The 26,728-nt window shown below is 45.5% G+C and overlaps 1 protein-coding gene across 4 annotated transcripts; it reads right to left on the minus strand.

Annotated features, from left to right (window-relative positions):
• Positions 1–1,627: 1,627 nt before the first annotated feature.
• On the minus strand, positions 1,628–26,504 carry drm (odd-skipped family member drumstick). Of its 4 annotated transcripts, XM_046634932.2 has the most exons (5): positions 26,174–26,504; positions 24,476–24,555; positions 24,331–24,378; positions 6,128–6,700; positions 1,628–3,361 (listed from the first exon to the last, which is right to left on the minus strand). In XM_046634932.2, the coding sequence occupies exons 4-5, from the start codon at positions 6,355–6,357 to the stop codon at positions 3,286–3,288; spliced, it is 306 nt and encodes a 101-aa protein (XP_046490888.1). In that variant the 5' UTR covers positions 6,358–6,700; positions 24,331–24,378; positions 24,476–24,555; positions 26,174–26,504; the 3' UTR covers positions 1,628–3,285. The 4 variants fall into 4 exon arrangements, with proteins under 4 accessions (XP_046490888.1, XP_046490878.1, XP_046490872.1 ...); XM_046634922.1 differs by lacking the exons at positions 24,331–24,378; positions 24,476–24,555; positions 26,174–26,504 and adding an exon at positions 8,898–9,643; XM_046634916.1 differs by lacking the exons at positions 24,331–24,378; positions 24,476–24,555; positions 26,174–26,504 and adding an exon at positions 8,898–9,643 and having other exon boundaries at positions 6,128–6,718.
• Between the last annotated feature and the right edge of the window lie 224 nt (positions 26,505–26,728).

The following is a 26,728-nucleotide window of genomic DNA, read 5'->3' on the forward strand; positions in this document are numbered from 1 at the left end:
TGTCGTCGAATAAATAATTGTATTTATATACCTATCTATAAATATTTCAATTCATTTGTTATGTTCGCCACGGGCTGACTATAATATGTATATATGTCTGAACAAGTTGTTTTCTTCGAGAAAAAAGATAGAGAGAAGAGGAACGTACCTATACGAGAAAAAACACAAGCATGAAAAAAGAAAAACAACCAATTCACGGCAAAGACAACTCCCTATCGCGCAGTATATCTTTCGACATACAGATACATTGATATGTATATATACACATATTAACGAGAATTATTTCTCAGGCGTGTTTTTCATCTCAACCTTGACCCTGCGTAATGAAACAATCACTATAGTATGTGGAACGTTTGTAGGTTGCGTATAGATGAAATTGAAGTGTTTGTATACATATTGCAGGCAACGAAATGCGATTCGAGCGTGGCCATAGAACGAGAGAATTGAAATTATTCATAAATTCATAACCCTCTTCCCCCCGACAGGTTGGACACTGTGCAGAGATGTTATAATATCTGTATTACAGATCAACGCCTTCCTACTCCCGACTCCAATTCACACTCTATCCGAGCTGCCGGAGGCTTTCTTTATGCCTCTAACGCAAGTCGGGCTTGTCCCGAGTTGTAAGACAGCGTGTACCACTTAGTATTTGCATTTGCATTCCCACTTGGCTGCGCGCATGCGTACGTAACATACGCGCGAGAAACACGCAATCACACAGTCGCACAAAGACGGGCGCTTCGTGAAACGAGTAGGTGTGGGTATGCGTAGAGGGTACGTACGTACCTTGGCTGTGGGACGAGGAGCATCCGCAGGCTGCGGAGAGGTTCGTCGTGTTCCGGCGTTGAGGCGGTCGCGCGGATTCTTCAACGTCGAACGTCTGTTATAACGGCGACATCGATATTGCATAACACCTACAGCCACAACTTGTTTGAAACCGGTGCCGATCACCCCGCTCGTTGATAAACGCTCGGCGCGGCTGCCACGAGGAGACTGACCTTTTAAATACAATTATCGTTCGATTCGTCTCTTGAATAACGCGACGTACACAAACCGGCGCGCTGCCCTCCCTGTCCTACGGCTTCCAGGCTCGTCGGCCATGCCGTGCGTACATTATACCTATGCCTGTCGGTGAAATGACCGATGGATGAATGCAGGCGTTTGCCCGTGACCGCTATCTTCGTCAACATACCTGTGCGTATTTATTGTATATAATATACCTGCGGCATGTGAAATTTATTCATTCCGAATTACAAGAGCCGAGCGTTTCTCCGCGAGTTGATTATCTGCGGTTCAACGGGTATGCGGGTAAACTATTTTTAACATTTTCGGAAAGGAATAAGATTATACCATGTGCGTATAGTGTGTGTGTGTGTGTGTGTGTGTGTGTGTGTGTGTGTCGATATTTCGTGTCTGCAGAGTGTGAGAAAAAAAGTTGTTGAGTAAATAAAAGGACCAAAGATGAGAGGGAAGTAAAAAAGATTAGGGAAAAAAAAAAGAAAACAAAACAAACACTTAACACGAACGCTGAAGCAGAGATGCTCGCTGCAGGTAACAGGTGGAGATGGTATGGGGAGATTGTGCGAGAACCGAAAATGCAGGGTATTCGAAATAAAGAAGCAAGATGTTTGACAAGTTGGCGAATTTATTGGTATAGGCCGATAGTGGATTTCCCCACGGTACATTGCGATATCCCCCATTATTGCCAAGACACGCTATACACAAGGACATTATTTTCTTTTCTTATACTTTCTGTCTTTCTTTCGTTATCCTTCTGCTGTTGTTTCGTTGCTGCCCGGCCCGTGAAAATTAAACACGCATCGGGTCGGTAATGCCGTGCCGTAGCATTCATAGTCGTATCGTTATTGTCGTAACGAGGTGACAAAATAATCATCGGTGTCATCGTATCACTCGAATATAATATATAGTACTAGGTACAACTGGGTATGCCGCCGTAGGTATAATATATCGGGGACTATAATCCGAGCTCTATATAGTGACTAAAATCTATATAATTCAATAATATTTATAAGATAATATAATCAGGATATCATCATATTATTTATATAATAATAATATTAAAAACACAGTATAATATTATATTAAGCTATTTACAAAGTGCACCTGCAGTCTCATATTGTTTTAGTTTTTTCTATTTACCTCAACTTTCGTTCGTTTAATTTCATTACTTTTTTTTTTTTTTCTTTCTACTTCTCCCTTGTTTGTTTCTAGAAATTTTTGGAGGTTAGAGAAATTTCTGTACAATATTTATTATAATTCGCAAACCGTGACAGTGGGTAATAAAGATTTTTGTAAATCATCAAATGAAAACAAGAATAATAAAAACCAAAAATGTCATATACATTTACACGTTTGAAAAATTCACCTGGGTTTGTCGTTGCGTATTACAGGTAAGAGTGTTATATTATTACACGCTATTGTATCGTCGGGTCAGTGTAAAACGTTTTTAAAAGCTGGCGTAAAAGCTAGTCTCGAGTCGGTCGAGACGCTGTAGCTGCTTCGTTTAATAGGTTTTATACATAAACTCGACACCGAAATCCACGACTGCACGCCGTCCCGCGCATCCTGCCGATCCCCTGTTCGTCTCGTGCATGTTGTTGCAAAATCACCACCGTGCAGGGTCCATCGTCGTTAGTCGCAGCACGGCGAAATCCAGAGGCTTCGACGCGCCGACTCTTCCCCAAGGAACGGAACTAATCGAGAGCGCCGCCTGCCCGATTTGACGGACGGCTACCGCAGGTGTTTCCGCACAAGCCGCGTGCTCAGCCTCGAGGCGTTCCAGACTGATTTCGGGCTTGAGCCGAACGGTTGGTGGATATATGGTAGCCGTTCTGCTCCACAGACGGTTTGGTTCCCGATGTCGCCCGAGGGCTGGGCGTGGCCGACGGAAGCCGCACTTTGAAATACCCCGTCGTCTCTCGGAGCCGCGGCTGCGGAAGACGAACGAACCGCTGGCTCTCGGCGTGCCGCGTCCAGGAAGGCCCGATTCGAGGTGGCCCCCGGTCTTCCGCGCATCCGCGACTGGGCCCTCCTCGAGTCTGGACCTCGTCCCTCTCGTCCCTCCTCTCTCGATCCGCGATCCCGTTTCGCGGAGGAATAATCCGTGGGGAAGACGTAGTGCCGGAATTGACGAAGAGGAATTTAGCGGGGAGGTATGACGAGTATGCAGAGGACGGAGGATCGAGGGTGGAGATGGTGCGACGCGGAAGGGGTGACTGAGGTGTGGTGTTTGCGTCAGCAACGCGCTAGGGAGGGCGGTGGCTTCTAATACCTAGAGTAGCCATTCGAATAGCCATTTGAGTAGCCGTTGGAGCCCTTGTGAGGGACGGAGTGAATGCTCCTGGAACAGAGACGGCAGAAATCGGACCATAAGGAGGGTTGGTTCTTCGATGTCGAATGGGATGACCGTGCGAGGGTTAGTAAACCGAATCGGGGGCACATGCCGCGGGTTTAATTCGTTTTCGGGATGATGCAGGTGCGGGCGAAGGTGAAGAAGAAGGTGTCTGATAGTGAGGTGCGGACGATCGAGGCAAAGAGGCCGCAGGCGGGCGAAAGGGCTGCGGAGAGCAGCCGGTGCACGCTGCGCGGGATGCGGGATAGAACGAATTACCATTGTCGGGATATTGCTGGGGACGGGTAGCGGTTAAGGGGGTGTTAAGAAGAGTAACGAGTACGAGAGAATACAAGTAACAAGATTCGATCGGACGTATAGAAGGAGCCGGTCGAGTGGAGGTCAGAGCGAGGCCGGAAGGGAAAGTGGAAAGTGGAAGTGGAAATAGTGCGTTTTTTTGTCAAGGCAGGAGACTCAGAGCTCCCGCTCACCGCCACCCACATCTACAACAGAAGAGAACAAGACCACCTCCGTTACACTGCAAAGGCATACCGGCTATCATACAACCTATATACAAGATATTATTATATGATACAGCCGGGGCGCTATTTAGGTTTGTAGGTATCAGTTATCCATTAGCATCACCACCGTCGAAGATTTATTTTATTGCCAATGCCCTGACGCTATGCGTATACCTGTATACTTGTATTATAGGTATTACATCTATACCTGTACACCTATATACCTGTATTGTACATTCTATGCCCGATGCAACACACACTGGTTATTCTCCTGATTTACGGGTTATACGTCGCTTCCAACCGCTGTACATCAGGCTGCATGCTCGCTATACGTGCTACCCATCTTCTATAACCTACACAAATCTACGTACGGGCATACGTGTACGTACGATATACGCATGGGGAAAAATATCGAGACATCAGAACCAGTTTTACTATGTAGGAACACACGCGGCTATTATAGCGATCCATACGCCAACTCTACACTTATATAGCCGATGCTGCTGCTGCTTTTGCAGTTCGCTTATCATTTGCATTTGTTAAACGATTAACGTTTCACTGCCCCCCCCCCCCCCCCCCCCTCCCGTGTTATAACCTCTTCATACGATGCCTACGCATTAAGTCCGACCTATTTGACAATACAGTGTAATGACATCAGACCGACGTATACTCGTCATGTACTGCAATATTATTTTGGTAATGCGCAATCGTATAATAATTGATATTTTAGCTTTACTTGCAGGAGAATCGCGACTCTGAATTAAATTTTATACTACACGAGCAGCCGCTGGATTTGAATCTGACGTATCGAGTCATTTGAAGAGAAAAAATATCCACGAAGTTATGTTTTTCCGGTACGATGAACTCTCTTACTTACGTTCATTCAATTTTTCAGTTTCTTCGCGACAAAATTAGACACACGACGGCGAATAAATTGTTTCACTGATAATGGACAATCTCTGTACAAGTAATCGCATGCGGTAGGGTTTGGGTTCGATAAACGAACGATTAATTTTATGTATATGATACAAAATGCGTGTATATATTGCAGCGGAAAGAGAGAGGTGTGAAATTGAATTTTATTCGATAGGCTGACAGCTGAAAATTTTCATCCTCGCAACTGTATTCATTGATGCCGCGGTAAAGACCTGCCTATATAATGAAAAGTCTAATAAAATGTTAATGATATGCGGAATCAAATTATACAGAAACACCGTTTAAAAATATCTATCCCGAACAAATTGCTGCGCGCCTCATGTGTACGTGTATGACACATCATCCGCAATATATACGATATTCACGTTGAAACATCTGCACATATAGTAGATGATTCAACGAATATACGTTTGATACAATTTAGTATACGTAACCTATGGTAATAACTGATTATATCGAAAGATATATTAAAGATACTGGGTTAAATTTCCATGCCAAAACATTCCAGAAGAATCGTTATTTTTGCACTAAAAGGATGCATAATCATTGTGCATTATAATATATGTATATCGTGCAGATGCAATTACGCGTTTTCGAGTGCGGGAGATGTATAATATTGTTAAAGGTTTATCGGTATATATACTATGCAACCAGCACACAATCCGAATATCAATAAGTATAATAGTCTCTTCCTTACTTTCGATATGATGAAAATCGATAAATATTATTAGAAACTTCAAAGAAACAATCAAACTAAACTCGAAATTCAAAAAACGTCAGTTTGGTTCGGCTATCCAAAAACCATCGAAGCGATTCAATCACTATAATATCTGTCACTTTTCCACTTGCCCGGCTGTCATTTCGCGGATCCCGAAACCCGCTTCTTACACAAATCAGATATTAGCTATACGCGTGCAAACCGGTGAATATAAATGTAAATTACTTTGGATATCGTGATTTCGAATATCGATGATTTGATACTTTTTCGGACACGAAAAGAATTTTCGTCAACGTACGGATAAAGTCTTTGACGTACGAATTATGCAAGAGCTGTCTTGAAATTGATTGAACATACCGAAAACACGTATAACCGTACAATGCTACGTAACTCGGGAAAGGTGACGGAGAGAAACGCAAGAACAAAAAAAAAAACAAAAAAAAAAAACAAAAAACAATGAAATATAAAACGATAGCAAGGGCTGGTAAAAGACAACAAAAAAAATATTAAAAAAAAATCAAGAATACTCGCGAACGGCTCAACAGGTAGACGCTGTATGGAACGGATCGATACGCGGTATACGTATAATTAATAATTTACCTGTGCTGCTTAAGGTTGTCCTGCCGTTTGAAGGACTTGCCGCATACCTCGCAGGTGAAGGTAACGTCGTCCTTGTGACTGCGTTCGTGAATCATTAGGTTGTAGGGTTTGGTGAAGCGACGCTGGCAGTACTTGCACACGAACTCGACGCTGCACTTGGCGCGCATCTTCTGTCGCCGCGCGAATTCCCTGCCGTGCCCCTCCGTTTCCATGGGCATTATCGCGAACATCCTTATAAATTCCCACCGCCGGGCTGGTTCGTGGCTACCACTCTATCTATCTCTATCGCCAAACGAGTATCGCCTCCCCACCTCGAGAGGACCTCAAAGTGTGCGCGCGTAGGTGCGTGCCGGTTTAGGCCTGTGTGCGAAGGAGGACTGCCCCGCTCTCGGTCTTCCCTCTTTGGACCCGGCGTCGTCCTTGTCTCCTTGTCTCCTTGTCTCCTCTTGTCGCCCCTGCACCGAGTGAGATCACTGCGCCTCGCCCTGATGACGACGTCGTGGCCGGACGAAGCTTCTTCCTCGGCTTCTCTCTCCTTCGCTTCTTATATACTTCTCCTTCGTCCTCTTTTACCTGCGAACAAGCGAATAGCTACGTCTGGTCACGTGACGCCCCTGATGGTACACATTCGACGACATCGCCCCCCCTCCCCCACCCCCCTGACATGACAGATCTATCAAATCGCGACTCTACCGGTATCGTTGTCCAACGACTCCCTCCCTCCCGCCCTCCCTCTTGCCGCGAGAACGCATGCCACGGTTTGTTATCCCTGAGAAACGCGGAACACAGTCTACTCATGTCGAAAAAGGTGCGAGCGGTCTGGGCGTAGCCCTCGAGCTGGTTAAAGACGGCTTCAAAGGTGGCTGAAGGCGGTGAGCTCTAATTGGGCTACCGTGTTACGCGCCGCGCCGCGCCGTGCGCCTTTTTTCTTCCTCCTTCTCCTCCTCCTCCTCTTACTCCTACTCCTACTCCTTCTCCTTCTCCTCGCCCTCTCCGCCACCTCTCTCACCCCCTCCTCTATCGCTCATTCCTTCTCTCTCGCTCTCTCTCTCTCTCCTCTCGCAGCCCCCTCCACTCGCACCCGTCTAAAGAGGACCTCGTCCACCCTCTTTCCGCGCCTCGCCGTCCCTTCCCCCACTTTGCCCACCTATCGTCTCCCACCCGCACTCTAGGCGAGCCGTTCTTATTATACACGAAGATCGTGAGTCGTGTGTGCACACAATGATACCGTCAGCCGAGAAGATTATATTGCGGGGGGCAATGATAAATCTGCACTGGGCTGAAGAACCCAAATTCAAAGTCTCACCCGCAATCTCTTACAATTTCGCGAATTTCAGAAAATCAAGATATCAAAGCCCTTTTCGCAGCTCATCGGCGCTGCGACTTGTGCGACAATTCTTTCGTCGATAGATCGCGCGGGGACAAAGCGGAGACCGTCGTTTGACTCGAGACCGATACTCTCCATCGGCTGCGGAACCGTCAACGCCGATTCGGGACTGATTCCTCTCGTGAGGAGGTGAAGTTTAAACGCGGCGTCGAGTGTACACGAGCGGCGGCGGCGGTGCCGTTGAAACGCGGAGAGCGAGGAGCACGGAAGAGGAGAGCCAACCAAAGCTCTCCGTTTGGCTACCGTGCGCCGCCCTTCGCCCAGGACTTTGGCGGCTGGCTACCGGTTTTTAACCAGTAGCTCTTTAGACCCCGGGACCACACCCTCCGCAGGGAACCACGTGCGATCATCGCAACGCCACGAGACCAGTAGCCGGTGTCTGGATGGAGAGCCCTTCCATTTGATATCGAAAGAAAAATGGTGGCGGCGCGGGGCAATTTTCTTGCCGATTATGCGATCCCGGTGAAAAATCTATATCGAACGCGCGCTTCGATTTTTCGTCGCTTTTCTACGGGGTCACCGATCGCGAAAGACAAGCTTTTATATCGTTTAGAACATCGATATCAATATACGGAGTCATATTTTGAACGAACGCTACGACGCGGTCTTTACACGATTTCACAATATGTATATAGGTATGTATATACCTTCGAGACAACGTGTACGAGCTGTGTAAACATCGTGTTCCCACACTGACAAAGGCCAGCAGCACGTGATTCACTACTCGACGACTTACGTGTAGGATTATAGGTATACTCGTTTACGGACATCGAGACACCGGTCATTTCATACGATCCCTGCAGACGGTATATAAACATTGCCGATGTCGATGGGTATTCGATTACATACGGCGGTGTTTATCCACCGTAATAATTGTCATGACCCTAGCGGTCGTCGTGAATCGAGAGTTGAAAACGGCAAGATGCGCAACCGTATATATATATATGTGCGATATACTCGTATACGCACATTCGGATAAAGCTGTCGATTTTGAAATACGTTCGATATTTTAAAACGCGGATGAATGAAAAATTATACCCACAATTATACCGGTTCCTCTGCTTCTTGAAGGTTTCAAACTATTTACAAGACAATTTGTATGATTACGGGAGTGGGCTCGAATTATAGGTGGTGAAGAAACAAACCGAATGTATACAAAGCAGATTGTTGCGATAACCATGGCAGTGGTAAAGGCGGCGTTCAGTTTCTATGAATGAAATCGCGTACTGTTTACATTCCTGTTCTCGTAGAACGATAACTATAACTCATTACGGCAGGATAGAATGTATTACGTTAAGTCGAGTTGAAGTGCGTGGAATAACAATTTGATAAATGAAATATGCACAAATAATTGAATATAAAAGCGAATTATGCGTAACTTACCGACAACGGAAAGGAGAACGTTGATCTTGAGCTCTGCAGCGATATTCTGCGTACGAAAGAAGTTCCTTCGTGTCTGGTTTACAGCGACGCAGCGAAAGAACCGCGGTCCAACGTTGGATCGACCGGCTTAAAAATCAGGATGATACAGGTACGACCTCTGAGTGTAACCTCTGAGTCGTCTCGGATCACTGTTCTCTGGATGCAGGCAATCACGTGGATCACATACGAGAAGACGGTCGTCGGTACATGTATCGAGAGACTCGAAGAGCGGGCCTCGCGCGCGATCCTTGCAGAAACTGGTAGGTGTGTACAGGTGCAGACGAAACGAATACGGTGGTAGAGTACTCCCGGTACAAGCGGCGTCGTATCGTACGACGAGGGTGATGCGTATAACGCTCGATACGTTCTGGATACACGAAGTTGGGGCTAAGCCGTGCAGAAAGACAGGTCTGAACCGTTTGGGTGCGCGGCGCGGACTGAACTGAACCGATGGTGCGTGGTCTGCCAACCGATAGTCCACCCGAGGTGGTACCTACTCCTGGTAGCTGGTAGCCCCAATAGTAGACCCGTAAGACGGTAGGTCTCGGTGGTGTAGTAAGGCAAGGGTCTCTCTCGGTGCTGGCTCTTCTTCTGGTTGGAGGACCCGTACCTCCCTACTGAACTAACCCGGTCCCCGCTCGTATAAGAGGATCGCGTATAAGCCGGGCTGCGGAAGCGGCGTGGTATGGTATAAGTGCGATGCTGCGGGAGGAACCGACGGCTGCAGTGGCGCGCGGTGAGGCAGTAGTGGAAGTGGGTAGTAAAGACGTGGTAGCACTTTTTATCCCTGCAGGTCCGTTCGGAAGGACGGGACTATAGCCCCGTCTCCCTTTCGCCGGTCGCCGAATAGCGGCTCGGTTGCTCACAAATCCTTCGGGTTCCCGGCTCCTTGCTGCTGCCGCTAGGGCCACGTCGCTTCCCCTAGGACCCCGTCAACCCTCTCGTCCATCCCTTCCCGGAGGCCGGAGCTAGGCCCGCCCCTGACTCCTCTCTCCCTCTCGCTCCCTCTCTCTCTCTCTCTCTCTCTCTCTCTCCCGCGTCGCAGCATCCCCCGCGTGCGGCGAGGAGGTCAGGTTAGGACGCCGGCCGTCTGCCCCCCGCGGACCCACCGCCCCCGCGGGGAGTCAAAGCGATTGCATCCTGCGCGGCTACGGAGGTAGCACTCGACGGACCCGCGCCCCCGGGTCCCTGGGAGCCGCGACCGTCGCCGGCGTCTCTTTCTCGGGCATCGCGGCGAACGAGCGAGAGGATACGGCTCGAGAGCGAGAGCGAGAGCGAGAAGGGGCGAGATTGCGGGGGCCGCCGGACCGCCGCAAGGGTTCCCAGGGCACGTGGGAAATGCACAGTAGTCGCTGTCAACCCCCCACCCGGTGAGCGCCGCCGGTCCATTCCGCCCCCACTACAGCATCCGCGAGCCATCGCCAGGAGTCGGGCCCCGCCTCCCCGGGATCCGGCCGTATCACCGCATTGGGCCGCTCGCCGCCTCCCCCGCCGCCTCCGACGCGCGGACCCTACGAATCGAGCGGGAGTCTCCGAACGACAACCGCGACATCCTCCTTCGCCACCGACGCTGCCGGACGATCGAACGCGCGATGCTCTTGATCCTAGTCGCGTTATAAGTAAAATACTGTAATAACAAGGGCCCGGACATCCAGCTCCTTCTTTACCGAAGAGCCGGTCCGCCGACCAAAATTACAAGAGGGCGAGCACCGAGGCCAAGAAGGTTCTCCTTGCGCAATGCGACCGCCATTGCTCCGCCGGGCGACTTGCCGCCCCCGCGGCCCCCGACCCGACCGCGATATCTCGCGTAATGAACCTTTCCTGGATACGATGTACGTTCTATGCACGTTGCGCCTTGCACGGCTGCATGGTGGGAATCACTCCGTAGGCCTCGCGAGATGCAACGGATAGGTATCTACTCGAATATGCTCCGCCGAGTAAAAGATTGCGAGTGAGACGTGGGAGTCCGACTTGTCCGTCAGCAACCCGACAGACATCGGCACGAGGGTCAAAGTGCTCATCCGCTCCTCCTGCCGTATCGCGTTCGTCTGACACGTACATATTGCACTGATTTTGACAAGAGCTGGGAATATTGACGACCATTATTTTATCTACAGGTAAAAGAGCGCCACGATTCCTACTCTGCTTTAAAAATCTATACCATATATGTATATGTATTGTAGTTGCGGGCATTGAAATCTCCAGCAAGCGAATCTACTCGCCTTCGGTGCACCCGACAGCTCATGCAGTCTTCGGGGCTGCAGCATTGACGATAAAATAAACTGCAACCTCTTTCGCCATTCGTATCAATACGCGTATATATAAGTAAATTTTTCCATATTCTCAGTACCGACATGACGGGTTGTGAAAAGCTTCGATGCGTCTCGAAAATCCTGTCATCCTTGAAATATTTCAATACCAGCATGCATTTTTATTTGGATCATTCCGAACGGAATTGGGCGGAAATGGTTATTCGGCTTTATGGTTTTAGTCATTCGGTTGTCACATGTAGGTATACTTAAGCCGGCGCAGTTCGAGAAGCCCATCGGCTAAAAATCGGTATTGTCGTAATCTAGGGAAATAAACTCATTACAACCTCTTCGTAATTATAACGAACCCCAATTCGGCCTTAGGTTTTACTGTCCTTTTAATCTTAAAAATTTCATCTAGCTCTTCATGCCAGCGCTGATTAAGCAGCGTATACCTAAATATACGTAAGACTCGTTCACCAATAATTCAGGTGGTATGCGTTAATTTTATCAGTAGGTGCTTTCGTCAGAGCAAAATCGAGCGTGCACGAGTATCCCATAGCGTGTATCGTTTTTTTTTTTTATTCATTTTTTTTATTGCTGTAGATCATCCGAATGAAAAATTCTCCGAATTGTTTAGTTTTCTGTGAGATATAAACTCGGAGGGTAAAGCGCAGATAGACTCATACACAAATATATATATATACATATATATATGTATGTATACTTCATTCCTATGTGCATAAAAATTACCTCCTCCAAAGATCTAGGCGGGCTTTTGTTGCTCCGGACCGCGAACGTCCTGCATACACCACAGGTTATATACACTTGTCGGCGAAATACAGAGAAGATAAAAGGTGCTCAGTTTATGTGGTATCTCCGAGGTGTGATGTTAAAAATAAAAGAATTAGAAGTATGTATATACGAGAAATAAAACACTGACAAGTTAATATATGACGTGCCGGAGCTGGAGTAGAATGAACATTTCTTTTTTCTTTCATTCCTCTTTATTTTCTCTTTCGGTTTGTTTTCCTTCTTTTTTTCCCCCCAAAGCTTTAAGGGGTGTCAAGGCGATTCCTATTCAGCGTTACATAATGGATAAAGTCACGCATGTATAGTTGAGCTGTCGTTGAATGCAAGTTATTCAAACATCTATACCTACATATATATACATACTCGTGAAGTTATGCTCGTAATATTCCGAGCCCATTTAACCGTGCCCATAAGCGTTACTAACTCAGGACATTTCTTCTTAAGCTGCGATGACATCTGATACAGTTGATCCACTTTATACACCTTCGCATAATGCCTCACACATGTCGTCACCTTCATAGGCATCGAGACGCATCCATGCACTCATAACCCAGCTATTGATATTCAACGAACGGCGGGAGCTGCAGTTGAAAACAAACTCGATGTAAGTATTACGTGTCTACGTCTGTAGTAGTAGCGCGATCAGAACTCAACCAATACACCAGCTGCCGCGGACCAATAACAAACAGGTTAATTGTTGTAATTGATCGTTTTGCAACTAAGCTCTTATCGGGTACCGAAGGATCCGATTCATCGTTGCGCTGCGATGTTAATTATCGATGAAAACGCCTGATTCGGTAATTATGCATATAACGTGTACGATAGTGAATAAAATCGTAACAAAGGTCAAAGATCACACATTTCTCTGGGCACTGACGGGGAATAATCGAAATATACCGATGCGGCTGGTACCTACAGCGACAACTATCATATTTTATTATAGATTCTGGATTTTGATTGCGATGAAGAAAATATTTCTGCTCAAACAGACAGGAGGTACCTCGAGCTCTTGGAAGAGAACCACATCGCAGGCAAACTATCATAGCTGTATGCACGAATACTGTGATGAAAGAATACCGCAAAGGTGGCGTATCGTTGGAATAGAAAATTACCGCTGGAATTCGAAGGATCGAGAGACACATTCCGAGATCGTCGGCTGTATGGAGATCTCCCTGCAGCCGTACGCGCGGATTCGGAGATCTGATCAGAGGTGCCGCCATGTTTGCCGGGCGGCGATAACACAGGAAACGGAAACTAGCGGAAACAAAGCCTCGACAAACAGGCTGTGGTACCTCCAAGGAATATTACAAGGGTAAACAGACTGTAGCTATCGCTGCGAGGCGTTCGCCTCGCGTCAAATATTGTCACATCCACCCGGGCAATAGTCTCGTGGAGTACGAACGGGCGAACGCTGCAGGCTAAGAGCCCTGACACAGGGACCGCACCCAGATAACGAACCCGATCGCGGGGGTGGCGAATTACCAGGTAGGACCGTCGGACGACAGCGCAGATTTCGAGATAACGCGACATGCCCGAGGAGGGAAAACAATACAAATAGGCTCCGAGGAGCACGGCACTGTATATCCGGCGAGCCCCATCAGGCCCCTTCATCTATAAGTCCCCGTTGCCCGCAGGCGTCACCTCGAAACCACCAAAATAGCTTTCCCTCGTTAAAGTCATTTCATCTTCTTTTCGCTCCAATGCCACGCCCAAAAACCTTGCACTGACAAAGTGGTCACGATCCTCGACTTCTATACCTATATCATACCTTGTACCTATATCTTATGGAAAGGTATATGCCGGTTAATTTACCGGTAACAAATACATTGTACAGCAATCGGTGAAACTACACGATTTACCCCCTAAGAATGAGGTGTCCTATTTACTGGTAAAACATAATGACTGCTATTCGACACTTTCTTAGTCATAAAAACCTGTCCCGTCGATATTATTTAAATAGTAAGGCGCCGTGCAGCTTAGGCACTGTTAATTGCTTTCCTGAAAACAATATTGCAACGTATGACTTTACCCTACTAAGAAGTTTCAGGTAAAGTACCAAGTGCCGCGTTTATAGATTTCATCCGTCCGAACTAGGTGACACTTTATAACCTACCCTTACTTTACAACCTAAAGACAAAAGTTTGGAACTTCGTCGCAGATATTGAATGTGTGTATAATACACTCGACTCGATCAGCTTCGGTGTGAACCCTCGTCCTGAAATGCATATAGACATCAGGAACGCCGTACCGAGTGGCATTTCGAACGAAAGCTTCTGTTAAGTCCGATGATGGACGTGACTAATTATCGAGTTCGACTCCCGGACTAAATACTGGGTAGGTATACCTGAGGATGAATGAATGGCGCACGGAAGGAAATTGAGACACGATATAACACAGGCGTAGCTTGAAGGTTATTAACGGCGATAGTATTTTTTTCATTAATTATTGTTAGTTATTAGTTCCTAAATTAACGAGCTTGAGTATTAGTTCCTAATTGAACGTGCCTGAGTATACACATTAGCCAACAATTTAAGACAGTAACTAATAACTTGAAGCCGTTGAACCTCACGCTGCATGGACAAACATACCACGGATTATTGGGTGCTTTCGTAAAAATCGAGGTAGGATTTTGAGGGCGATACTCACGATCTCCTGATACGAGTCATTGCGCAGTATGGGAAGTGAGGACAAGAAGACATCAAAAGCTTATCGAGTGAGTTTTGCAAACCCTAAACAATTCGAATAAGATCGAGGCCACTCTTAGCCTATTTCGAACAGTTGAGAATCCCCATTTGTTTCAAACTTTCTATCAATACATGTAACCCATAATAATAAGTATAATAGCGTTTCAATTTTATGTTACCAACGTTTACGTACATATTTTCTATGTCTGACGATTGGTGAAAAAATGTTAGACCAAAACAACAGATTTCGCGTATTCCAGGGATATAAATCTCACTATTATACCTACAGACCTCGCTCCAATCTTGTAACATGTCAAGGATTGGAGAGGCTTCGATCAGTGGTAAACACACATACAAGGGCGCCAAACTCGTGCGGCTCCGACACTCGAAGAGGAGGATTCGGGTATCTTTCGGGCGCGGCCGCCATCGGGGATAGATTTGTCACCGGGTTCGCTTCTCGGTCCGCGGGTATCACGCGTGCAAACGAACGCGGGGACCGGCCTCGACGGGAGGGCCTCCGGGGCCGGAGGAGGGCCAAAGTAGGAGGACTGGAGGAAGGAGCTTGGTCTCTACGTATACGCTATACGATGATAATATCTGTCCCCCGCGACGGCGGCGACATCAAAGCGCGGTCCTATCCCCCCACCCCTTTAGCCAAGTCCTCCTCCCCCTCCCCTTCGAACCCCTCCTCCCTGCTTCTCGCCCTCTCCGTCAGCATGTGATGCTCACTGGAATAGCAGTCACGAGCCACGGGCATTGTGTTCACACATTTCTGTAATGGGTACACGTATGTAACATGGGCTCATTATGCGGCATAAACCGACACTTGGATGTTGGTGTATACTGCGGTACAGTGCCTGGATGGATTCAAGAATCAAGGGACGCACCCAGTGGAAGGCCATGCGGCTCACGCAACGAAATCCAAATGTACAAAGACAACCAGCAATTAGGTAGTGCGAAAAGGTATAAAAGTATTCGGAAAAACCGATACGTTTCGATTGGAACCACTGCATGGATTTGACGATCAAGTTGAGAATATCTCCTTCAGTCGCGCTAAGGTTGAACGTAGTATTATTATACCTACTAGAATTATACTAGTATTAAGATTTGTCTACTAGCTGTGTTCACCCATTCGGTAGTCTCTTACGCCTATCTGCAGAGTGCGCATGAATATAGAAAGATACTTGCTGTGATTTTTAATCGCGGTCACAGTAAACACTCTAGAGTTTGGTTAGGAAAATACGGAATTTCGAGTAAGAAAAGTGAGGACGCTTTACTGCGGAGAATCCGAAGCGCGTGCCAACACATGCCTAATACTTTCACTTTAATTCTGCACTACAGAGTATAAAAAAATATTATTTGTAAATTGCGGCCGAATTGCCGACGTTATTTGTGTAATAACCTAATATGTACAGCTACTTTTAAGTTACACCTACGCCTGAAAAATTGAACAACTTTGTTGGCAGGTTGGTATAATGAATATACATATACGTAGTTTCACTTTTATGAGCCTCTGATTGATTTTACGGATCATCCCAAATTTTTGCAATTTCACTCGAGATGTATCCTCAGTATTTCACCACCGTGTGCTGGCCTACAGGCGGTTCTACTAACAGCTATACCTTGTATGGTATGGCATAATATTGCACTGGACCGTATTATGGCACACCATAGTAGCCTGGTTTACCGCAGTCTACTCAAGATGATCACTTCGGAGAACTCGTTCCTCCTTTAGCTAGTACCTACGTAATAACTTCATCACGACGGGACTCCAGAGCGTACAAATTTGCAGCTGCAGAAGAAGAACTCTTTAGTCTGCAAAAGCAGTTGCCACATTGCCAGATTTGGAGTAACCAAACGATTAATTCAATCGATTTCGACTAAAACTACGGTTTATAATTTACGTAACGTAATTTATTTTTACAATTTTTAATTAGCACACGATATAAAATCCCATCTGCGGCACCTCTAATCATCAGATCGCCAAGTAATTACGCCAAGTGCAAACAGTATATGGAAATACGATGGCTTAAAATGCGTCGCCTTTAATTGGCAGTGACGCAACTCATCATTCCGAGGCAGAGCAATAAAACGCGAAAATAAAACCCGTGATGATCCGCATCGGATTCCGCCAAATGAAAACTCACCAGAACAATATTACCCGCGCGTAATTTGTGTTAATCCTATTTTTATTGCGGTTCAGCAAGTACGTAATCAACATTTTATACACGTATACACCTACCCTCGATATTTTTTTATTACCCATTGCTAGGACGTCGTCGGCGCTCGCACTCTTCCGTCCTATCGCATCCTTGAACATTGCATTACCGAAATATTAAAATCCATAAATAATTTTAAACCACAGTCGTGAACAAAGCCTTAATAACGCAAGGCACGCCCGACTGACGATGAGTTTGTTCGCATTTATAAGTATAGGATATGAGGCGCGTTGAAGCCGCACCTTTGCCTTAATGTACCGTCCGATCCGCCCGCTCGGTACCCACACTGCAACTCTCAAATAAACGCACTCCTCGAGACTTTATAAAAGTGCAGCGCGTCTGGCATGCCTGCAAAGAAAATTGGTAAAGAATCTCGAAAAGCGGACTCGATCCTCGAGCGTACTTGACTAGTAGACAATCAAGCCTTCCCCACCGAAAATAGTATATTCTGCAACAAGGAGGCAAACTCGGTCATTTCGCGATGAGCCTAAGTTTGCAATACGAATCGAAGGTGATCCGAAGACGAATATTGCAAATAGCGGAGGCGAAAAGACCGCTTTATATGAGTTAAGAGGAGTTAAAAGTTGTCTTTTCAATATTCCGCGCATGCGCATTCGCAGACTCACTTTACCGTCGTAGAAACGAGTACTTTGCGTACGGAAACCACGCGTGGAAAAACGCGTAAGACATGCTCGCGTTACATAAACGTTGTCTTCTTTTCGCCTGCGGAGTAACGCGTGGGGTCGCCTTTCGACCCTGGTTTCAAGGTGCGTGCACAGAGAGCGGATGTGGCGCTGGGCTGGACAAAGTAAATATTTGACCCGGTTGACACCTCGGGTGTTTTTCTGGCCGCACTTCCCGAGGTGGAGCGCTTCCTTTGTCTTAGGACGACAGCATCTCGTCCGTATTGGCAAATAAAGAAACATCGCGCGTCCCTTATCTCGCTTCCAAATCCCGCGCCCGTTAGAGGGGGTAAATTTGCATACCGGTATTTCGAACGCGGTGCAGATATGTTGACTCGTGCGCAAATAACCTCGCAACCACCCGAAATCCGGTGCAGCCGTGGAGCTCGGTCAACCGGGTTTTGCCTTCACCTTTGGGGGAAAATAATTGCAGGTACGAAACTCGCCGGCTTCTCCGGCAGGTACTGTTTCAGCCTCCGTAAAACCGAGGATCCGGGCTCTAGGCCGTACGGGTACCCTGCCTCCCTGCGGGCCTCCTCTAGACATTTTTCACTCTCTCTCTCTCTCTCTCTCTCTCTCTCTCTCTCTCTCTCTCTCTCTCTCTCTCTCTCGTCTGCGTTGCAGCGTCACTTAACGGATTCGCAGCCAACCTGCAGCCGAGGCGCGACGCAACGCTTCCCATTCATACAACCGACCACTTTTAACCTCCATTCAAAATTTGCTCAGCTGTCTAATTCCGGCCATTGAACACTGCGCGCCGCGAGGAGGGCTTTGGTCCGTGTTTCAGCTCGCGAAGTTATACAAATTGATTTTCCTCGCTCGGTCGGACGCCCCCAGAAACTTGGACTTTACGAGACGGAGAGTCTATGGCAGCCTTCTCTTCTTTTCCTAAATTGCCCATTTAACCTTACACAAAGCCTCATTCACTATCCGTATACGGAACGCTCAAATTTTCATCATTTCTTTCAGTCCAAACATATAACAGACTTGCGGGAGACTCGGGAAAAGCGGGTTACAGGTACCGACTCAGGGTACAGCCCCTTACTCGTGTTATAATTCTAACGGAAAATACCAATCAACCACAAAATATCCACTTGAGGATTTGAAGAAGCGAAAATATTTTCATATTATTTATACCTAATACAGATATACATGTACGCAACTTAAATATGATTGCTGCAGAGAAGAGAGAGAATACTTTTACGAAATAAAACCTAACATTTCCGAGTATCCATCTAAACTTACGCTGTATAAAGTTCCGGTACATTTTACGACTGTCTAATTGATCCCGGAATATTTTTGCAGCTGATTCGGCAGTCAAATGCCGCCGGGCGTAATGACGTACAAAAAAAGTACACAACCATTCGTACCGCAATGTAGATCTGCATGGATGTCTCGTTGCACGATAACGTGGAACGAGACATCGACGCAAGTGACGCAATTTTGGGATAAAAATTGAAATAATGAATCACGCGGGCAGAGAGTCAAATTTCCATTCCTATTTCCCACATCTTCAAATAGACGCAACGCAACGCGAGTCGCACTCCGAGACCCGGAGGGTAGGAAATTCGTCGTTACAAGAAAAGTTCGAGGAGCAGGTGTACCCACTCACCATTCTCAGTGTTTACACACAACCTGTCTCTTCGCGCAATGTAAGAGGAAGGACGCGTACGCGCGGTGCGACCGCGGCAATAAAGAGGCGTTAAAGCTGTTAAGTTATTAGTTGTAGGTACCGCGAGACGTCGGAGCGTGGCTGCGATATGAGAGACGCACGACGATGCGTGCAGCAGAGGTAAAGACAGGTATACCGGGTCGTCTAAGCACCTTCGGTTCGGCGAATAGGTAGGTGAGCGAAGGACAAGGGGTAAGGGAATGAGGAACGTGTCATGCGGCTGGAACGCGGCCATGTTTGACTTGGCGTTTGCGTTACTTCGAATTTTTTTCGTCGATGCCGAGCCGGCTCTTCGCAGCTCCGCAGTTATCGCCGTCCCGGCCGACGCTCCGCGCAACGCATCGCGTGTCATCCGTCCGACGGAGGAGAGGAATAAGGAGCCACAGAGCCGCGCCGCCTCGGAACTTGGGATGTGTTTGACGATTTTCACTCGCTATTACCTTAACGGAGCAATAAAAATCGCCTGGTTGGCGCGGCTTATATTTGCGGAACCGCGGTGTAAGCTCCGCTTGTAAAACCCGAGGCCGACGCTAACAACCGACTATATTATTCGCCGTACCGAACGACTAATCCCCGATACCGTTTTACTTTCGACGATTCACGTTATTTATACACGCAGCAAGCCGTTCGACTTACGTTGCACCGTGTAACACGGTGTCCCGCGTCGTTACCCATGTATTGTACGGGTAATATACGACTCGGTGTCTGTAATATTGCCTTACAGGCCGTTTGTGCAGCAGTGGCGAGGGGATTTTTTTACTTCTCAAATCTTGACAGTACGTAATTCGGGTTGGAATAGAATTTTTTGTAGACGGTATACGGCACCGTTAAGCGAAACGCCTAGATATGGATTATATGCGATATCCTGCATCTTATTACATCAGGAACATCTTAACAGCTGAATAATGATCTTTGGTTAAAAATGTAATTCGTCAAATTCGTGATGGTAGAGGAGGAATTAGTTCACCTTTTGCTTGATTATAATCGGAAAATAAGCTTCTTATCGATTAGTCTTCGTTCTCGCAGATCTGAGGTCTGAATCGCGTTGAAATCCGTCACTGCAGGGTAAGAATATCACGTCTTATGCGTGCTGAATTTAAAAATTATAAACCCGACGTGCAGTGCCATTTACTTTTGCAATATGTGTCACTATACGGAACACGCGGATAGTAAAATAACAGTCACGTATTTCATATGCTGCGTACGTTTCAGAGTCGAAAAGGTGAAGCAGGTACCGTCAACCCACTTTCTTATATCCTTGCAGACCATACTTCAAACAATTATGCGTCTTGTACACGGAACTTACTTTCGTCTGTATACAGTAATAATGCTAAACCTGCACCAAAAACATGGAATCTTGAACAATTTTTTGCCTCACTCTCTCGGGTGTTCTAACTAGATCTGTTTCAGCATGAAAAAACAATATTTTTTTACGAATATTTAAACTGAGGAATTTGTTCCAGTCAATCGCGTGTCGATAGTAGGCGAAGAATATTTGGTCTCAAAATTTTTATACGTCAAATTTCTCGTAATTATGTAGAACGAAGCGTATTTCCATTTAAATTTCACGACACGTGACAAAGTAGGCGAATCTGCCGACCTGTATAACGCGTTGATTGAATCTGGCCGTATGTATATAACGTTACAGGTATACTACGGCTTCGGGAGAATTTATCATTTAGTAGAAAGAAATGTTTTCCTCGATTAAACAGCCTCGCCTCCGTCGTCGTAAAACTTGTCTAGTTATAAGAGTTTGATTGGTGATCAAGCGAAACGAACAGTTCTTGCAATTTGGTTGTAATTAGCAGCACGTCGCGCGTGTCCGTGTTTCCTTTTTCGCGCTGAACCACGTGTTGATGGTTTTTATATTTATTCATTGATCTATTGATCGCCCATCAATGAAGGAAATATAAGCAGAGGTGATGATCACGCGGCCTGCACTATGTGAGATAAATCTCGCTGGTATACGTATACATTATAGTAGGTACATCAAACCACCTGCACGAGAATGATAGATGAGGCGGACGAAATCGAGTCCTATCATTTAGTACCTATGATTCGACGGCATATCGTGGTCGTGATCGGCGTTTTTCCTCTACATCATTTCCTCCGACTTATCTCGTCGTACGCATTACTATACCTACGAGATTAGTTTACGTAATCGATGTGTAACAGAAAAGAAGAGACTGGTTGTTTCACATATTTGCATAATTAAAGTCAAAAGCAATGCGAGCTGCTTCCTGCAGATACAAGTCGACGTCCCGTAAGTGAAACACGTGTATAGAAGCCGATAAAAAAAGGCTAACCAGGCAGCCAGCTCGGTTATACTAATCGTTTGTAATAGAATTTTGACAATCTCAGAGGAACGCCGAGTGATGGCTTGTACTATGCTACAGGTACGTATAGAGGTTGATCGTATGCAAAGTGAGAGATAAATTCCTGTCGCCTACGTGTGTAAATTTTTATTGATAAATTCTGTTTGGTCGTTGGACGAGTATATATAATATATAATATATATATATATTATATGTACCCGCGTACAGGTATTGTGAGAGAGACGGATTTACCTGTAACAGGAAAAACAAAATGTCTCAATAAAATGGTGGGTTTTTGGAAAACGGGTCTTGTACCTCCGGTGCGACGGTTGCGGCCGAGTTGTACGGATATCGGGCGGCTAAATAACGACTCGAGACTCGATCGGACATCGCAAGGGCAACGCGAGGATATGTTGGAGCCGTGGAAGAGGACCTCCGGGGACGAGCTACGTGGAGGATTAGCATACGAACACCGTCTTCGAGGAGGTGGTGCACTCGGCGTGAGTGATCGCCCACGCACCAAGGGAGATACCCGCGTTTATGCGTAAATCGAAGGGACGTCGTCGTGTCTATAAACTGCATACGTGCCTCGCGGTTAACCCTGGCCCAGCGCACATATAGGTGTATCGTATTATACCTGTACGAACACGCGGCGATACATGCGTTTCGGGCAGACCTCCGCGCGCGATAATATTCTACAATCTGCGGTACAGAACACGCGTGTAGACCATGCACATCGCACCAATCACCGCTGATCCGGCATCCTTGGGTACTCTACGGCCGTTCGGATGGGTCCGTGCAAAACGTTGGGCAACATCTGTGCATGCGGAGCTACAGGCATGCTGTTTTTCTCACTCACGGCGTAGTCCATTTACACTGCTCGTAGGTAGGTGTATCTTATACGGGGTGTTCGGTCGGTGTGAGTAAATTGTACGAAATGCTTTAACGCGGGTCGATCTAGGAATATTGCAAAACCTGATCATATGGGAAAAGTCGGACGATTTCGCTCGTCCTTCTCCTTCTCATTCGCACGAGAGCGCAATTCAAATATAAGATAATACGATTATCTTCTCATTTTTTCAGCTCGTTATTGTAACGGCGAATTTTACAAGTATGTGGGACGGCCCAAAAAATGAAAAACTTGAAATTTTGGCGGATTATAACGTATTACTTGATATCGGAGAGAGGAACGCAATGAAATAATGAACAGGTTTTTATATGTTTTATGTGTTAGCTATATGAAACGCGTGTAATATTATCGTACAAATATTTACCTTGAGCAGTGGTCACCCAGTATTTGGAGTAAGAAAAACGGTGCGACTTAAAAGCAAAATACCGCCGCCGCGCCGCCGCGGTTGGACTTCGATAAAACCTTTATATCTTTGCTCGGCTCGTAAAAATCTCTTTACCGCGCGGGTGTAAAACTCGGTATAGGCAACGTCGAGGACATCTTTACTCAAAAGCCAGTATTTATGTATCAGAGCTGTAAAGTTTTACCTATATTGTTCATGCATTGCGTGATAATCCCTAATCTTTAGTGCCGATGATCTACTTTTGCAGTATTTTCAGCGCAGCGCTGGAACTCTGTTAAAAGACGTGATCGAAATTTGATACTCAATTTTGATCACAAAAATTAAACTCTACAAAAAATGATTTGTGGCGTCGTATAAAGAGCCTAGTGCTGCTACACCATTGCTTATGTAGATATAAGATTATGGAGAAAATTGTATGCATTCGTGCTTCATTTGCGAGATACTTCAAGGTGGTCGCCTTATATAAATGGCAAAAAAAAAATGGTACAGAAAGCATTGAGTACAAATTGGTAAAAGATCGCAGTGTAGAAAAACATTTACACAACTGTAAGCGTCCCTGAGCTTGAATATGACTCAGATTGTCAATCTTAGCTACGAATAAATTCATGGAAGTCTTCCATGCAAAATGTAAATGCTACAACACCTAGGCAGGCGCTGGTTGTCAAATTTTCCTGAAGATGGTCGGCGGGGCCCGGCCGAAACGTCGTAAATCATTAAACAGTATCCCACTTTGACCAGCATCGACGAATTATCTCCCTATCTATTTCCCTGGTCACGAATTCATCACAAAAACCTTCAGCTATCAAAATTTCGTTTCAAAAACAGATTTAAACATCGTGATCTTGTTCATAAACCCATAAACTCCATAAACCTTGTTCAGGCAAATCATCGTACCGATAAATCCTATATATTTTATGAAACGTATTAGCTCGATCCTACTTCACAGGTCAGATGGTAATTGAGTGACGACCGTCACGCGCAAGCACCTTTACTATCGACAGCGGTCGGTAAAAAAGTATTCGTGATCAAGCAATCACTACCACTGGTATTTGTATGTTTGAAAAATAAATTACCTGGTGAGCAAATACTGTAATACGGAATTACCGCTGCACTTGCTATTTTCCTTGTTTTCTGTTCATAAAATACAACGTGCTTCTTACGTGAGCGGAAATATAAAACTAATAACCAGACCCTCTCGTCTAATCGCAAAAATTTGAGGTTTCTCTCTGCACGAAATAGATTTTCCATACGAAATTTCGACATATCCAGGACGGTAAGTGCAGGTCTGTTACCGACTCGTAATCCACCGTGCTAAGCATCACACAAGCACTAGATAATACGAGTAGACAATAGACAACATGAATAAATAATTTGCAAACTATATGTATATGCTCCAAATTCCTAGTCCCAGGGAAATAAGCGTAACCCAAACTCATGCGAACTCACCGACATTGCCGAATAATGGAGGAATTACTTGGATATCTCTGCTCAATTCTGGGGGAAAACGATGAAACTCAAATTAATTTTAAAAATTCAGTTTCCAATGTACTGTATTGAATTATTAAATAATTATTAAAATATGGATTCTTACCTCCTCCAGGCTACTTCATACTTGGATTGCAGCAGTCCTCGTTGCACTGTCCAGATCAAATGAAATCACGCACTTCTAAACTATAATCAGAAAATGACAACATATTACTCATGCTGTATATACGGGTTGGATGTCATATCACTAAAGACTGTCTGTTTAAGAAAAAAAAAAATTAATAGCCCGCAATATACCAATTCATTTGCAATTGCATTTATGTCGCTGAAACTAACGGCCGGACGTGACGGCTGCGCGCGGCCACCCGTCAAGCAGTAAACGCTAGCACAGAAGTTCAAAACACACCAACCTATGCATTTTTTCTTCATGTACGCCTCTATATTAATAATCGTTGTCTGAGATATTATGATAATAGTTGACACATTTTTTTTCGATTGCAAAACGGGTACGGTTAAGGTCGACGCTTATTTTCGTATAGTCCTATGAAACTCGTGACGGCATGCGACTTGGAAGTTGAAAATTTTACAGAATATTCTTCAGACGTACAGAAACTCAAATCAAGTCGAGTTTGCCTGGGGACGGCGTTTTTTGAGTTTAAAAAAATTGTAATCTATCATCCGCGTAGTCAAAATTTAACGATTTAAAAATAGACTCATATGCTAATTTAAGAAATAAAAGATTGAGGATACGCGACGTCCGGCTGCCAGTTTCAGCGACATATTTCATTTTACGAACGTGTATCCCTACGAAAGACGCGATTCGAAATCTTCAATTTAAACACGGTCTAAATCATCTAAATTCCAGACCGTCGGCGAGCGTGGTTTAGCCTCAAGTTTCGTTCCAATTGCTTGAAGCAATCGACGCCGCGCGGTGTGCTGAAGCAAGTCTTGATTGGTTGGAAGAGCCAGGCGAGCTGCGCGCAGCGTAATCAAATAACCTTTAAATTCCCGAAACACGCAGCGTCAGGCGTAAATTTGAATTCTCTGACGATTTTCAGCCGAACATAATATACGTAATACGTAATATGAAAATCTTGTATTAATTTAGGTTTAAGTTGGAAAATATATTAATAATTGACAAAAAATTGTCGCAACCAAAGTTGTAGAGAGTCAAATTTCCTGCAAGTTTGGTTATCACCATTTGTACTAAAAAGATGAAAATATATGAGTCGCTTGACAAAAACATATTCTATCTTACATTCAAGATGGCGGCCGAAGCTCCTGTACAATCTGGTTGAAACTGTGGAGTTAGACTCCCAATATCTCCCGCCGCCAATTATTAGAGAAATAAAATTGGCTGTTTAATGAACGCAGTTTCAATATTACGGGTGATCTAACGCGAAACCAAGGCGTCCACAAGGGATGTTCGAACCGTTCGGCAAGAGGGTTAATACCGATATTTTGTTCTGCCAATAAAAACATACACTCGAAACTGTTGCCATAGTAACGTTCACACAGCACGTTTGAGTTAATCTGCGACCCTTTTAAGCTCCGAACAAATAATAATTGTGATCACTAGCTTTATGCAATTTCTGGGTGATCTGCCTCCCTCCCATACCGCTATGCGATATCAGAGATAATCCTTATTAATGAAACTTACACATGCCTCCCTTCGCATTCTCACAAAAAATCGGCCTCGAAAAAATAGTCACTGAATAATGTCTCCCAGCTCTCTTGCTGTGGCTACGTGAAAACATAATTGAACATGGAGTGGGAAATCGTGCAATGTATGTACAATACATACCTTATACCTGCATAGTTCATTGCAGCGTTCGAATAATCACTTCTCATCCTCGAAACAATCGCGACAAAACAAAAATGGAACATTCTAAAGCGAACGGCGTACACAACACATGATTTTTCAACAAATATACAGAAAATATTTAAGAATTTAGTTTCTCGTGAAAAGTACGTAACGGTCGAATTGCGGTCGTCTTTTGTTAAACTTTGAAAAAATCATTCGCAGCCATACCACGTAAAACGAAGCTCTGGGTAGCTTTAAACTGTTTATTTGAGGATTACTGAGTAAGGGCAGCTACCAGAGACCGGGTTAGCAATAAAACACCGTTAAACTAAACAAAAGTACGTGCAAATTCGGGACGCAGACTCGAGTTATGTTCATACTCGTCGGCATCCCAGAATTCCGTGAGTACCCTGAAGGTAGCGCAGGAGCAGCAACACTACGCGGCAAAATTTGAAAATGTGGTGAGCTACGTACAAGCGTTGACTGAAGATATACATAAGTACATGATAGATCATTTTTTGTCAAACGTTTTCCAGTAAATTTTGAACTTACAAA

This window comes from Neodiprion pinetum, chromosome 1, assembly GCF_021155775.2.
Source record: "Neodiprion pinetum isolate iyNeoPine1 chromosome 1, iyNeoPine1.2, whole genome shotgun sequence".
Classification (NCBI taxonomy): domain Eukaryota; kingdom Metazoa; phylum Arthropoda; class Insecta; order Hymenoptera; family Diprionidae; genus Neodiprion; species Neodiprion pinetum.